Source organism: Thunnus albacares, chromosome 2 (assembly GCF_914725855.1).
Source record: "Thunnus albacares chromosome 2, fThuAlb1.1, whole genome shotgun sequence".
NCBI lineage: Eukaryota > Metazoa > Chordata > Actinopteri > Scombriformes > Scombridae > Thunnus > Thunnus albacares.
This window is the reverse complement of record NC_058107.1, coordinates 30,026,833-30,040,619: the sequence shown is the minus strand read 5'-3', so window position 1 is coordinate 30,040,619 and position 13,787 is coordinate 30,026,833. Positions and strand designations below refer to the sequence as shown.

Sequence of the window (13,787 nt, the reverse complement as noted above, 5' to 3'; positions counted from 1 at the left end):
AAATAAAGTAATTATTAATTAATCATTTTTCATGTATGCATATATTAAAAGGATAATTATTTGGCTTTTTGTCTTTAACAGCTGAATGAATTGCTTTTTATTTGTGACATAAATTTTCCAAAGTGTGCTATGGTGCTCTCTGCTGGACAACACTGAAATGCAATATACCTTGTCACTTTGTTTTCTGCGTTCAGTGATTTGATTTTAATGTGGCATAGAAAAGTCATTCAGCTGTTCAAAACAAGAAGTTAAATAATTGCCCTTTTAACATGTTCTTCATTTAATGATGACACAGTAAACATGAAATTATATATATATATATATATATATATATATATATACACACACACATACATACACACGCATAAATAACAGTGTGTTGTAATGTGTACTTTATCGATCGATTTGTTTTAATGTAGGCATTTTAAATCTTCCATACCCTTGAGCCGTGCTGCTACAGTGGTTAATAACAACTGAAGGATTCTTCCACTTTTGTAAACTTTTTTGCAATCTGAATCCTGACAGACTATCTCAACACACAAATAATCCTGGAAGTATAATAAACTTACATTTGCACTCTAACAGTCCACAGATGTGTGTGTGTTCACTGACACTCCTCAGTGGTGTGTAGGGAAATTCTTACACAGGCACTCACATGTAGTTACAACTTCCTTAGATTACACAAGTGTGTAAAAGCCCATTATCCATTTGAGTTATTTTACTCCGTCTCTCCGCAGCCACCGACTACAATCCTGTGTTTTGAAGTCTTAGTTTTAACATCAAGGGATTTTCTGTTTGTGGATTTCTAGTACAGGTTGGACATTATTCTTTTTTTATCCTGCATGTTAACTTTACAGCCATTACCTTTGACATCTAATCACCTGCTTGGGGTAAGTCCGTTATCTAATATATCATAAAGCACATACAGACATGCCAGAGTTCAGCTTTGTTTAGTTAATAATTGTTTTTCTGGGAACGCCTTTTGAAAAGGATCAGACCACGGCAGACTTTCCCCTTACACACAGCTACCATGAGGCTGGAGCAGCATCTCTCCTTCTGTGTCCTGCTGGTACTTTTTGTGACACGGTGCACAAATGGAGGGAACATTTTGGTGTGGTACACTGAAGGCAGCCACTGGATTAACATGAAGCCAGTGCTGGAGGCGCTGATCGACAGGGGACACCAGGTGACCGTCCTGGTCCCAAGCACGTCTATATACATGAACACCAGTGAGCCTTCCCGCTTCCGCTATGAACCCTTTAACGTCTCAGTCTCAATGGAGGCCATGGAGGAGTTCCTTGAAGAGTTCCTTAATTTCTCCATGTATGAGATGGATTATATGAGCTACTTGCAGATTTACCTCAAATTCATGGAGCTGATGAAGGTCGACCTGCAGTATTCTTTGCAGTATCTGGATGGCGTGCTGAAATCAGACGTCATCATGAAGAAGCTGAAGGAGGGAAACTACGACCTTCTCCTGGCCGACCCAATCTACCCCGGGAGTGACTTGGTAGCAGAGATTTTGGGGATCCCCCTGGTCTTCTCCCTACGCTTTTCCCTCGCCAATTACTGTGAGAGGCAGTGCGGTCAGCTACCTGCTCCACCTTCATTTGTCCCTGGCGCTATGAGCAAACTGACCGATAAGATGGACTTCGCTGAGAGAGTGTGGAACTTTCTCTTCTATGCCTTACATGACATACTGATGAGTAAATTTGTTTTGCAAGAAGTAGATAAATATTACACAGAGATCAAGGGTGAGTAACTAAGCTACATGGACCGTTGATGATCTATGTTCCTATTAACTGTTATTCTTTTATATCAAACACTTTTGGAAACAATTTGATGTTTAAAGTAAATCAAATTTGAAAATCAGCAGTCTCATCTACAGTACTGGTAATACTTTGCTTTTACATTGTGACAGGGATGCCCACAAACGCCTGTGAGATGATGGGTAGAGCAGATATCTGGTTGATTCGAACCTACTGGGATTTTGAATTTCCTCGTCCTTTCCTCCCTAACTTCAAATTTGTTGGTGGGATCCACTGCAGACCGGCTAAACCCTTACCAGAGGTAGCACTAACTCCCCTGTTATAGGCCTTATCATTTTTTATATTTTGTTTGCACTGGGATGATACTTCTGTTCTTACAGGATATGGAAGAGTTTGTGCAGAGTTCTGGAGATGATGGTATTGTGGTCTTCACTTTGGGGTCCATGGTCAAGAACATCACCTCTGAGAAAGGAAACATGATCGCCTCGGCCCTTGCTCAGCTCCCACAGAAGGTCAGAGTACAATCTTTTAAGTGCCAACTGGAATTAACTTGAATGACCCTGAAAACGCAGTTTTATGGCTATGAGCATATTCTGTTGCAGAGATTGTGAATAGCTCAAACAAGTGAATTTGTACATTTTAGCTAATTATCAGCAGATTACTCGTACTTTTTTGCCAATTCTCACAGCACACAATGAGTTTTAAGATTTTCTATCTTTAGGCTGCCATGGATCTCAAGTTTATTTTGGTACAACATGAAAATCAATTTGTAGAAGACTTGAAACTTGCTCAAAACAGACAATCCATCATAGTAAACATTTGGGTGGTTTTGTGTCACACTGCCTTTATATGGCAATGCAATAGCAAGAAAGGACTGTTAGCTATACAAACTCATTTGATTTTCCAACAACATAGTTTGTAGATTCAATACTTTTTGACTGTTTACTTGACATGAATTGTTCACTGTGACGGATTACCCATCTAATGCAAGTTTCAGGTCTAAAATATATTTTCATACCACAATGGCACCAACTGAAACCAACACTTCCCTGAAGCTTATGAAAAAAAAAGATTTGCAGTTAATTAACAACAACATGCAAACAACTAGAATGTTTTTTTAAGTCATAAAATTGCATTTCATCTGGTAAAATCAAGTTACTGGAACAGGACATAATAGACCATGTAAAAAAGAAATGATACCCATTTAGATTTGATGGGATGAGTAGAGTTGGGGTTTTCAAAAATAAGTAATGATTATTGGTTAGATTTAATATTTTTGCCTAAAACCAAAAGCACTAAAGATAGACCTTTTTTAAGTTTTAATATAAAAATAAAATTCTTACTTTTTTAGCATTTATTATTAAATTTACAGCTATACAATCAAATTATATCAAAACATTCATAGACTTTTTATCTTCATGATGAACATTTTTCTTTCTTTTCTATCCACTGAGTGTGTATTTGTTGATGTGGTTGTTGAGCTGCTGCATACAACTGCCCTCACAGGGAGGGAGGAATAGATAAGATAACATGATAAGTAGATGGCTGGCTGGCAATTGAATTGGACTAAATGATGATACACAAAGTGTTTTATAATTGTTTATAGGTGCTGTGGAGATACAGTGGAGAAAAACCAGAGACTTTGGGTGCCAACACCAGACTATACGACTGGATCCCTCAGAATGACCTGCTGGGTAAGTAAAGCTTTTGCAAAAGCTACCAAACAGGCCTTTAACAGTGATCCTTCAGACTTGCTTTTAACTGAAAGAGGGTATCCATCACACAGGATCTTTTAGATTACTTTGTCTGACAGTACAAAATCCCCAAGAGACTCACAAGCAGGGAAATTTTGATCACTATGAATTCATTAAATGCATTTTTTGAACTGTTATTTATCCAGGGAAAGTTAACTGAGCAAGCAGACTGACTTCAGCAGAAGTTTCTGAGTGAGTGGCTAGTGTTTACTATTGTTTTCTGTCCAGTTTTTCCCAACACAGTCTGGGATCTGATCTGGCAAGCTTTCAGTCACAAGCCTCTGCCAACACTTATTTTAGGCGAGATATCGTACAGAACTGATAAGGTGCACTATGACAGCCTCTCTTGATTCACAAAAGTTAGTTTGTTTGCATGTTTCATGTTTTTTGATCAGGTCACCCAAAGACCAGAGTGTTCATCACTCATGGTGGCACAAATGGGATTTATGAGGCCATCTACCACGGTGTTCCTATGGTGGGAATCCCCTTGTTCGCTGACCAGCCCGACAACCTGGTGCATATGACGGCTAAAGGCGCTGCAATTACTGTGGACCTGAACTTTATGAAGAGTGAAGATCTTAGAGATGCAATCAACACTGTCATCAACGATAAATCGTAAGTTGTCTTACTGTCTTAAAACAACAGTCAGGAGCCCATATGAACATTAAAACTCGCTGTAATCATTCCTCCTGTTCATATTGACCATTAGAAGATCTCCAAATGCGCTTTCAATGTAAGTGATGGGGGACAAAATCCAGTCCTTATGAGTAAAAATGTACAGAGCTGCTTGAAAGTTTGTGAACCCTTTAAAATTTGCTCTATTTCTGCATAAATGACCTAAAATGTGATCAGTTTTCCATTCAAGTCCTAAAACTAGATAAAGAGACATCAGTTAAACAAATGAGACAAAAACCTTACATTTGTTAGTTTATTTATTGAGGAAAATGATCCAATGTTATATATTTATGCGTGACAAAAGTATGTGAACCTCTAGGATTATCAATTTATTTGAAGGGGAAATTAGAGTCAGGTGTTTCAATCAATGGGATGATAATCAAGTGTGAGTCTGGGAGGCCCTGCCTTATTTAAAGAAGAGAAATCTGGGTCAGTTTGAGCTTCACAACACAGGTTTGTGGAAGTGTCATGGCTCAAACAAAGGATATTTCTGAGGACCTTAGAAGAAGAGTTGTTGATGCTCACCAAGTTGAAAAGGGTTACAAAACCATGTCTAAAGAGTTTGGACTCCACCAGTCAACTGTCAGGCAGATCATGTACAAATTGAAGACGTCCAACACCATTGTTACCCTTCCCAGGAGTGGTCAAACAACAAAGATCACACCAAGAGTAGGTGTGTAATACTCCAGGAGGCCTCAAGGGACCCCAGGGTAAAGTCTAGGAAACTAAACGCCTCTCGTGCAGTGGCTACAGTAAATGGTCATGAGTCCACTATCAGGAGTACATTGAACATTAATGGTGTGCATGGCAGAGTTGCAAGGAAAAAAGCCACTTCTCTCCAAAAAGAACATTGCTGCTGTCTACGGTTCGCTCAAGACCACATGGATAAGCCAAAAGGTGACTGGAAAAATGTTCTGTTCAAACTGTTCGGCTTGAATGAGAAGCATTATGTTTGGCAATGAGCAAACACTGCATTCCAGCATAAGAACCTTATCCCATCTATGAAACATGGTGGTGGTAGTATCATGATTTGGGCTGCTTTGCTGCCTCTGAACCAGCTTGCAATCATTGAAGGAGCTATGAGTTCTGAGTTTTACCAGCAAATTCTACAGAAAAATGTCACAGTATCCAGCTTTGAACTGAAGCTCAACAGAAAGTGGGTCATGCAGTAAGACAATGACCCTAAACACACAAGTTGTTCTACCAAAGAATGGTTACAGCAGATGAAAGATAAGGTTTTGGAACAGACGAGTCAAAGTCCTGATCTTAATCCTATAGAAATGCTGTGGAAGAACCTGAAGCAGGCAGTTCATGCAAAGAAGCCCACCAAAATCCCAGAGTTGAGACTATTCTGAGGAGGAATGGGCTAAAATTCCTCCAAGCTGATGTGCAAGGCTGATAAACAGTTACCGGAAACGTTTGGTTGAAGTTAGTGCTGCAAAAGGGAGTCATACCACTTACTGAACGCAAAGGTTCACATACTTTTGCCTCACACAAATATGTAACATTGGATAATTTTCCTCAATAAATACATGAAAAAGTTTATTTTTTTGTCTCATTTGTTTAATTGGGTTCACTTTATCTAGTTTTAGTAAATATCTGATCACATTTTAGGTCATATTTCGGGTTCACAAGCTTTCAAGCAGCACTGTATTTAAAAGTTTATCTGAAGCGTATATAAGGCTTCAGGTGTCTGAGTTAGTCAAATGAAGTTGATATCGTCTTATCATCTCAGCGGACAGTGTTTTTCTGTTCAGATGCAGTGGATAGTAACAACAAAAGGGACTTAAGTACTAAAAAGACAGCAACTCTGAAATACATTAACTTGATTTAACTAATATGGGCAGCAGATGCCTCATATCAGCTTCAACCTTTGAAAGCACACTATGAAGGTATCTTCAATAGCCAATATGAACAGGAAGAATGATTACAGCAAGAAAAAACATGTTAAAATTGTGAACCTATCCTTTAAGCCTGTTTTAGGCATTGAGAGATGATCTCCTTTGTAATTTTGCCTTTTTAGAGAGTTCACATTAGTAATAAAGAGGTAAGAATTATGACATGCTATAAAGGAGCCAGAGGCTAATACAGTATATCAGACTTTGATTACCACCGGAGTTTCAAGGTCACAAAGAAATAAGAAAACCACTTGAGGAACTTTTCTCCTCACATAGCAGCTTTCCTCTTAGAGATTTAAATATATGAGCCTAACAAAGTCAACCTTTTTTCCTTTCTATCCCCATTCTTGGTAAATAAATAAATATTCATAGGTACAAGGAAAATGCCATGCGGCTGTCCAGCATCCACCATGACAGGCCGATGAGTCCTCTGGACGAGGCGGTATTCTGGATCGAGTTCACCATGAGAAACAAAGGTGCCAAGCACTTGAGAGTCCAGGCACACGAGCTCACCTGGTACCAGTACCACAGCCTGGATGTCCTGGCCTTCCTCCTCGCCATTGTTCTGCTCCTCATATTCCTCTTCATCAAGACCTGCAAGTTTTGCTTCCGGAGATGCTGTGGCAGAAAGGGAAAGACAAAGAGAAAGGCTGAGTAACAGTCTGATTTCATATCTTATCAATGTCAATAAAAAAAAACTGTTGGTCCAAAGCACATCATGTAACCTGATGTCCCAGATTTGAATATGACCTGGGACTTCCTTGTTTCACTATTTGCCACCACAAAAAATGACAAAACAAGATATTCTTTTAAAAGAATCTACAGTATATTTTCTTAAAAGTCCAGTTTTGTTTGCACTTGATATCTGTTTGCTAGAAGAGCAAAGATTTTGTTTTCTTGTTTTGTCATCATTAACTCAGGGTCAGTCAGCTTCTACTTCAGCTTGAAGTAAAAGCAAACACAGTTAAACTCTACACAGACAAATACCATGTATTTGCTTTCCTTATATAAGTGAACATTTCTCTTGTTTCCTCCTTGATGTATTGTCAGTAATTAGTGCAATCACATGCAGGTGCTCACTCACTATTTGCATAATTGCACCTGATGTCTACACATCATTAAAAGCTGGACGTTTATTGGTTAATGTAAACTTATCAAGGGGATCCCTTGTATGTATTTAAGATTTTAAATGCCTAATTAAGAATAAAACAAACCATAAAATAAAGTAATTATTAATTAATCATTTTTCATGTATGCATATATTAAAAGGATAATTATTTGGCTTTTTGTCTTTAACAGCTGAATGAATTGCTTTTTATTTGTGACATAAATTTTCCAAAGTGTGCTATGGTGCTCTCTGCTGGACAACACTGAAATGCAATATACCTTGTCACTTTGTTTTCTGCGTTCAGTGATTTGATTTTAATGTGGCATAGAAAAGTCATTCAGCTGTTCAAAACAAGAAGTTAAATAATTGCCCTTTTAACATGTTCTTCATTTAATGATGACACAGTAAACATGAAATTATATATATATATATATATATATATATATATATATATATACACATACATACATACATACATACGCATAAATAACAGTGTGTTGTAATGTGTACTTTATCGATCGATTTGTTTTAATGTAGGCATTTTAAATCTTCCATACCCTTGAGCCATGCTGCTACAGTGGTTAAAAACAACTGAAGGATTCTTCCACTTTTGTAAACTTTTTTGCAATCTGAATCCTGACAGACTATCTCAACACACAAATAATCCTGGAAGTATAATAAACTTATATTTGCACTCTAACAGTCCACAGATGTGTGTGTGTTCACTGACACTCCTCAGTGGTGTGTAGGGAAATTCTTACACAGGCACTCACATGTAGTTACAACTTCCTTAGATTACACAAGTGTGTAAAAGCCCATTATCCATTTGAGTTATTTTACTCCGTCTCTCCGCAGCCACCGACTACAATCCTGTGTTTTGAAGTCTTAGTTTTAACATCAAGGGATTTTCTTTGTGGATTTCTAGTACAGGTTGGACATTATTCTTTTTTTATCCTGCATGTTAACTTTACAGCCATTACCTTTTACATCTAATCACCTGCTTGGGGTAAGTCCGTTATCTAATATATCATACAGCACATACAGACATGCCAGAGTTCAGCTTTGATTAGTTAATAATTGTTTTTCTGGGAACGCCTTTTGAAATGGATCAGACCACGGCAGACTTTCCCCTTACACACAGCTACCATGAGGCTGGGGCAGCGTCTCTCCTTCTGTGTCCTGCTGGTACTTTTTGTGGCACTGTGCACAAATGGAGGGAACATTTTGGTGTGGTACACTGAAGGCAGCCACTGGATTAACATGAAGCCAGTGCTGGAGGCGCTGATCGACAGGGGACACCAGGTGACCGTCCTGGTCCCAAGCACGTCTATATACATGAACACCAGTGAGCCTTCCCGCTTCCGCTATGAACCCTTTAACGTCTCAGTCTCAATGGAGGCCATTGAGGAGTTCCTTGAAGAGTTCTTTAATTTCTCCATGTATGAGATGGATTATATGAGCTACTTGCAGATTTACCTCAAATTCATGGAGCTGATGAAAGTCTACGTGCAGTATTCTTTGCAGTATCTGGATGGCGTGCTGAAATCAGACGTCATCATGAAGAAGCTGAAGGAGGGAAACTACGACCTTCTCCTGGCCGACCCAATCTACCCCGGGAGTGACTTGGTAGCAGAGATTTTGGGGATCCCCCTGGTCTTCTCCCTACGCTTTTCCCTCGCCAATTACTGTGAGAGGCAGTGCGGTCAGCTACCTGCTCCACCTTCATTTGTCCCTGGCGCTATGAGCAAACTGACCGACAAGATGGACTTCGCTGAGAGAGTGTGGAACTTTCTCCTCTATGCCTTACATGACATACTGATGAGTAAATTTGTTTTGCAAGAAGTAGATAAATATTACACAGAGATCAAGGGTGAGTAACTAAGCTACATGGACCGTTGATGATCTATGTTTCTATTAACTGTTATTCTTTTATATCAAACACTTTTGGAAACAATTTGATGTTTAAAGTAAATCAAATTTGAAAATCAGCAGTCTCATCTACAGTACTGGTAATACTTTGCTTTTACATTGTGACAGGGATGCCCACAAACGCCTGCGAGATGATGGGTAGAGCAGATATCTGGTTGATTCGAACCTACTGGGATTTTGAATTTCCTCGTCCTTTCCTCCCTAACTTCAAATTTGTTGGTGGGATCCACTGCAGACCGGCTAAACCCTTACCAGAGGTAGCACTAACTCCCCTGTTATAGGCCTTATCATTTTTTATATTTTGTTTGCACTGGGATGATACTTCTCTTCTTACAGGATCTGGAAGAGTTTGTGCAGAGTTCTGGAGATGATGGTATTGTGGTCTTCACTTTGGGGTCCATGATCAAGAACATCACCTCTGAGAAAGGAAACATGATCGCCTCGGCCCTTGCTCAGCTCCCACAGAAGGTCAGAGTACAATCTTTTAAGTGCCAACTGGAATTAACTTGAATGACCCCGAAAACACAGTTTTATGGCTATGAGCATATTCTGTTGCAGAGATTGTGAATAGCTCAAACAAGTGAATTTGTACATTTTAGCTAATTATCAGCAGATTACTCGTACTTTTTTGCCAATTCTCACAGCACACAATGAGTTTTAAGATTTTCTATCTTTAGGCTGCCATGGATCTCAAGTTTATTTTGGTACAACATGAAAATCAATTTGTAGAAGACTTGAAACTTGCTCAAAACAGACAATCCATCATAGTAAACATTTGGGTGGTTTTGTGTCACACTGCCTTTATATGGCAATGCAATAGCAAGAAAGGACTGTTAGCTATACAAACTCATTTGATTTTCCAACAACATAGTTTGTAGATTCAATACTTTTTGACTGTTTACTTGACATGAATTGTTCACTGTGACGGATTACCCATCTAATGCAAGTTTCAGGTCTAAAATATATTTTCATACCACAATGGCACCAACTGAAACCAACACTTCCCTGAAGCTTATGAAAAAAAAAGATTTGCAGTTAATTAACAACAACATGCAAACAACTAGAATGTTTTTTTAAGTCATAAAATTGCATTTCATCTGGTAAAATCAAGTTACTGGAACAGGACATAATAGACCATGTAAAAAAGAAATGATACCTATTTAGATTTGATGGGATGAGTAGAGTTGGGGTTTTCAAAAATAAGTAATGATTATTGGTTAGATTTTATATTTTTTGCCTAAAACCAAAAGCACTAAAGATAGACCTTTTTTAAGTTTTAATATAAAAATAAAATTCTTACTTTTTTAGCATTTATTATTAAATTTACAGCTATACAGTCAAATTATAATCAAAACATTCATAGACTTTTTATCTTCATGATGAACATTTTTCTTTCTTTTCTATCCACTGAGTGTGTATTTGTTGATGTGGTTGTTGAGCTGCTGCATACAACTGCCCTCACAGGGAGGGAGGAATAAATAAGATAACATGATAAGTAGATGGCTGGCTGGCGATTGAATTGGACTAAATGATGATACACAAAGTGTTTTATAATTGTTTATAGGTGCTTTGGAGATACAGTCGAGAAAAACCAGAGACTTTGGGTGCCAACACCAGAGTATACGACTGGATCCCTCAGAATGACCTGCTGGGTAAGTAAAGCTTTTGCAAAAGCTACCAAACAGGCCTTTAACAGTGATCCCTCAGACTTGCTTTTAACTGAAAGAGGGTATCCATCACACAGGATCTTTTAGATTACTTTGTCTGACAGTACAAAATCCCCAAGAGACTCACAAGCAGGGAAATTTTGATCACTATGAATTCATTAAATGCATTTTTTGAACTGTTATTTATCCAGGGAAAGTTAACTGAGCAAGCAGACTGACTTCAGCAGAAGGTTCTGAGTGAGTGGCTAGTGTTTACTATTGTTTTCTGTCCAGTTTTTCCCAACACAGTCTGGGATCTGATCTGGCAAGCTTTCAGTCACAAGCCTCTGCTAACACTTATTTTAGGTGAGATATCGTACACAACTGATAAGGTGCACTATGACAGCCTCTCTTAATTCACAAAAGTTAGTTTGTTTGCATGTTTCATGTTTTTTGATCAGGTCACCCAAAGACCAGAGCGTTCATCACTCATGGTGGCACAAATGGGATTTATGAGGCCATCTACCACGGTGTTCCTATGGTGGGAATCCCCTTGTTCACTGACCAGCCCGACAACCTGGTGCATATGACGGCTAAAGGCGCTGCAATTACTGTGGACCTGAACTTTATGAAGAGTGAAGATCTTAGAGATGCAATCAACACTGTCATCAATGATAAATCGTAAGTTGTCTTACTGTCTTAAAACAACAGTCAGGAGCCCATATGAACATTAAAACTCGCTGTAATCATTCCTCCTGTTCATACTGACCATTAGAAGATCTCCAAATGCGCTTTCAATGTAAGTGATGGGGGACAAAATCCAGTCCTTATGAGTAAAAATGTACAGAGCTGCTTGAAAGTTTGTGAACCCTTTAAAATTTGCTCTATTTCTGCATAAATGACCTAAAATGTGATCAGTTTTCCATTCAAGTCCTAAAACTAGATAAAGAGACATCAGTTAAACAAATGAGACAAAAACCTTACACTTGTTAGTTTATTTATTGAGGAAAATGATCCAATGTTATATATTTATGCGTGACAAAAGTATGTGAACCTCTGGGATTATCAATTTATTTGAAGAGGAAATTAGAGTCAGGTGTTTCCAGGGTAAAGTCTAGGAAACTAAACGCCTCTCGTGCAGTGGCTACAGTAAATGGTCATGAGTCCACTATCAGGAGTACATTGAACATTAATGTGTGCATGGCAGAGTTGCAAGGAAAAAAGCCACTTCTCTCCAAAAAGAACATTGCTGCTGTCTACGGTTCGCTCAAGACGACATGGATAAGCCAAAAGGTGACTGGAAAAATGTTCTGTTCAAACTGTTCGGCTTGAATGAGAAGCATTATGTTTGGCAATGAGCAAACACTGCATTCCAGCATAAGAACCTTATCCCATCTATGAAACATGGTGGTGGTAGTATCATGATTTGGGCTGCTTTGCTGCCTCTGAACCAGCTTGCAATCATTGAAGGAGCTATGAGTTCTGAGTTTTACCAGCAAATTCTACAGGAAAATGTCACGGTATCCAGCTTTGAACTGAAGCTCAACAGAAAGTGGGTCATGCAGTAAGACAATGACCCTAAACACACAAGTTGTTCTACCAAAGAATGGTTACAGCAGAAGAAAGATAATGTTTTGGAACGGACGAGTCAAAGTCCTGATCTTAATCCTATAGAAATGCTGTGGAAGAACCTGAAGCAGGCAGTTCATGCAAAGAAACCCACCAAAATCCCAGAGTTGAGACTATTCTGAGGAGGAATGGGCTAAAATTCCTCCAAGCTGATGTGCAAGGCTGATAAACAGTTACCGGAAACGTTTGGTTGAAGTTAGTGCTGCAAAAGGGAGTCATACCAGTTACTGAATGCAAAGGTTCACATACTTTTGCCTCACACAAATATGTAACATTGAATAATTTTCCTCAATAAATACATGAAAAAGTTTATTTTTTTGTCTCATTTGTTTAATTGGGTTCACTTTATCTAGTTTTAGTAAATATCTGATCACATTTTAGGTCATATTTCGGGTTCACAAGCTTTCAAGCAGCACTGTATTTAAAACTTTATCTGAAGCGTATATGAGGCTTCAGGTGTCTGAGTTAGTCAAATGAAGTTGATATCGTCTTATCATCTCAGCGGACAGTGTTTTTCTGTTCAGATGCAGTGGATAGTAACAACAAAAGGGACTTAAGTACTAAAAAGACAGCAACTCTGAAATACATTAACTTGATTTGACTAATATGGGCGGCAGATGCCTCATATCAGCTTCAACCTTTGAAAGCACACTATGAAGGTATCTTCAATAGCCAATATGAACGGGAAGAATGATTACAGCAAGAAAAAACATGTTAAAAATTGTGAACCTACCATTTAAGCCTGTTTTAGGCATTGAGAGATGATCTCCTTTGTAATTTTGCCTTTTTAGAGAGTTCACATTAGTAATAAAGAGGTAAGAATTATGACATGCTATAAAGGAGCCAGAGGCTAATACAGTATATCAGACTTTGATTACCACCGGAGTTTCAAGGCCACAAAGAAATAAGAAAACCACTTGAGGAACTTTTCTCCTCACATAGCAGCTTTCCTCTTAGAGATTTAAATATATGAGCCTAACAAAGTCAACCTTTTTTCCTTTCTATCCCCATTCTTGGTAAATAAATAAATATTCATAGGTACAAGGAAAATGCCATGCGGCTGTCCAGCATCCACCATGACAGGCCGATGAGTCCTCGGGACGAGGCGATATTTTGGGTCGAGTTCACCATGAGAAACAAAGGTGCCAAGCACTTGAGAGTCCAGGCACACGAGCTCACCTGGTACCAGTACCACAGCCTGGATGTCCTGGCCTTCCTCCTCGCCATTGTTCTGCTCCTCATATTCCTCTTCATCAAGACCTGCAAGTTTTGCTTCCGGAGATGCTGTGGCAGAAAGGGAAAGACAAAGAGAAAGGCTGAGTAACAGTCTGATTTCATATCTTATCAAGCGTATATGAGGCTTCAGGTGTCTGAGTTAG

The 13,787-nt window shown here is 38.7% G+C and overlaps 1 protein-coding gene across 1 annotated transcript; it reads left to right on the top strand.

The window, feature by feature from the left end:
- Positions 1–1,030: 1,030 nt before the first annotated feature.
- LOC122969982 (UDP-glucuronosyltransferase 2C1-like) lies at positions 1,031–13,732 on the top strand. Its single transcript, XM_044336058.1, has 7 exons — positions 1,031–1,754; positions 8,448–9,074; positions 9,242–9,390; positions 9,470–9,601; positions 10,698–10,785; positions 11,241–11,460; positions 13,447–13,732. The coding sequence occupies exons 1-7, from the start codon at positions 1,031–1,033 to the stop codon at positions 13,730–13,732; spliced, it is 2,226 nt and encodes a 741-aa protein (XP_044191993.1).
- Positions 13,733–13,787: the final 55 nt, after the last annotated feature.

Coding starts and splice junctions, on each gene's coding strand:
- LOC122969982 (XM_044336058.1), top strand. CDS start 1,031: ATGAGGCTGGAGCAGCATCTCTCCTTCTGTGTCCTGCTGGTACTTTTT. Junction 1,755..8,447: donor ATATTACACAGAGATCAAGG/GTGAGTAACTAA, acceptor GGTACACTGAAG/GCAGCCACTGGATTAACATG. Junction 10,786..11,240: donor CCCTCAGAATGACCTGCTGG/GTAAGTAAAGCT, acceptor TTTTTTGATCAG/GTCACCCAAAGACCAGAGCG.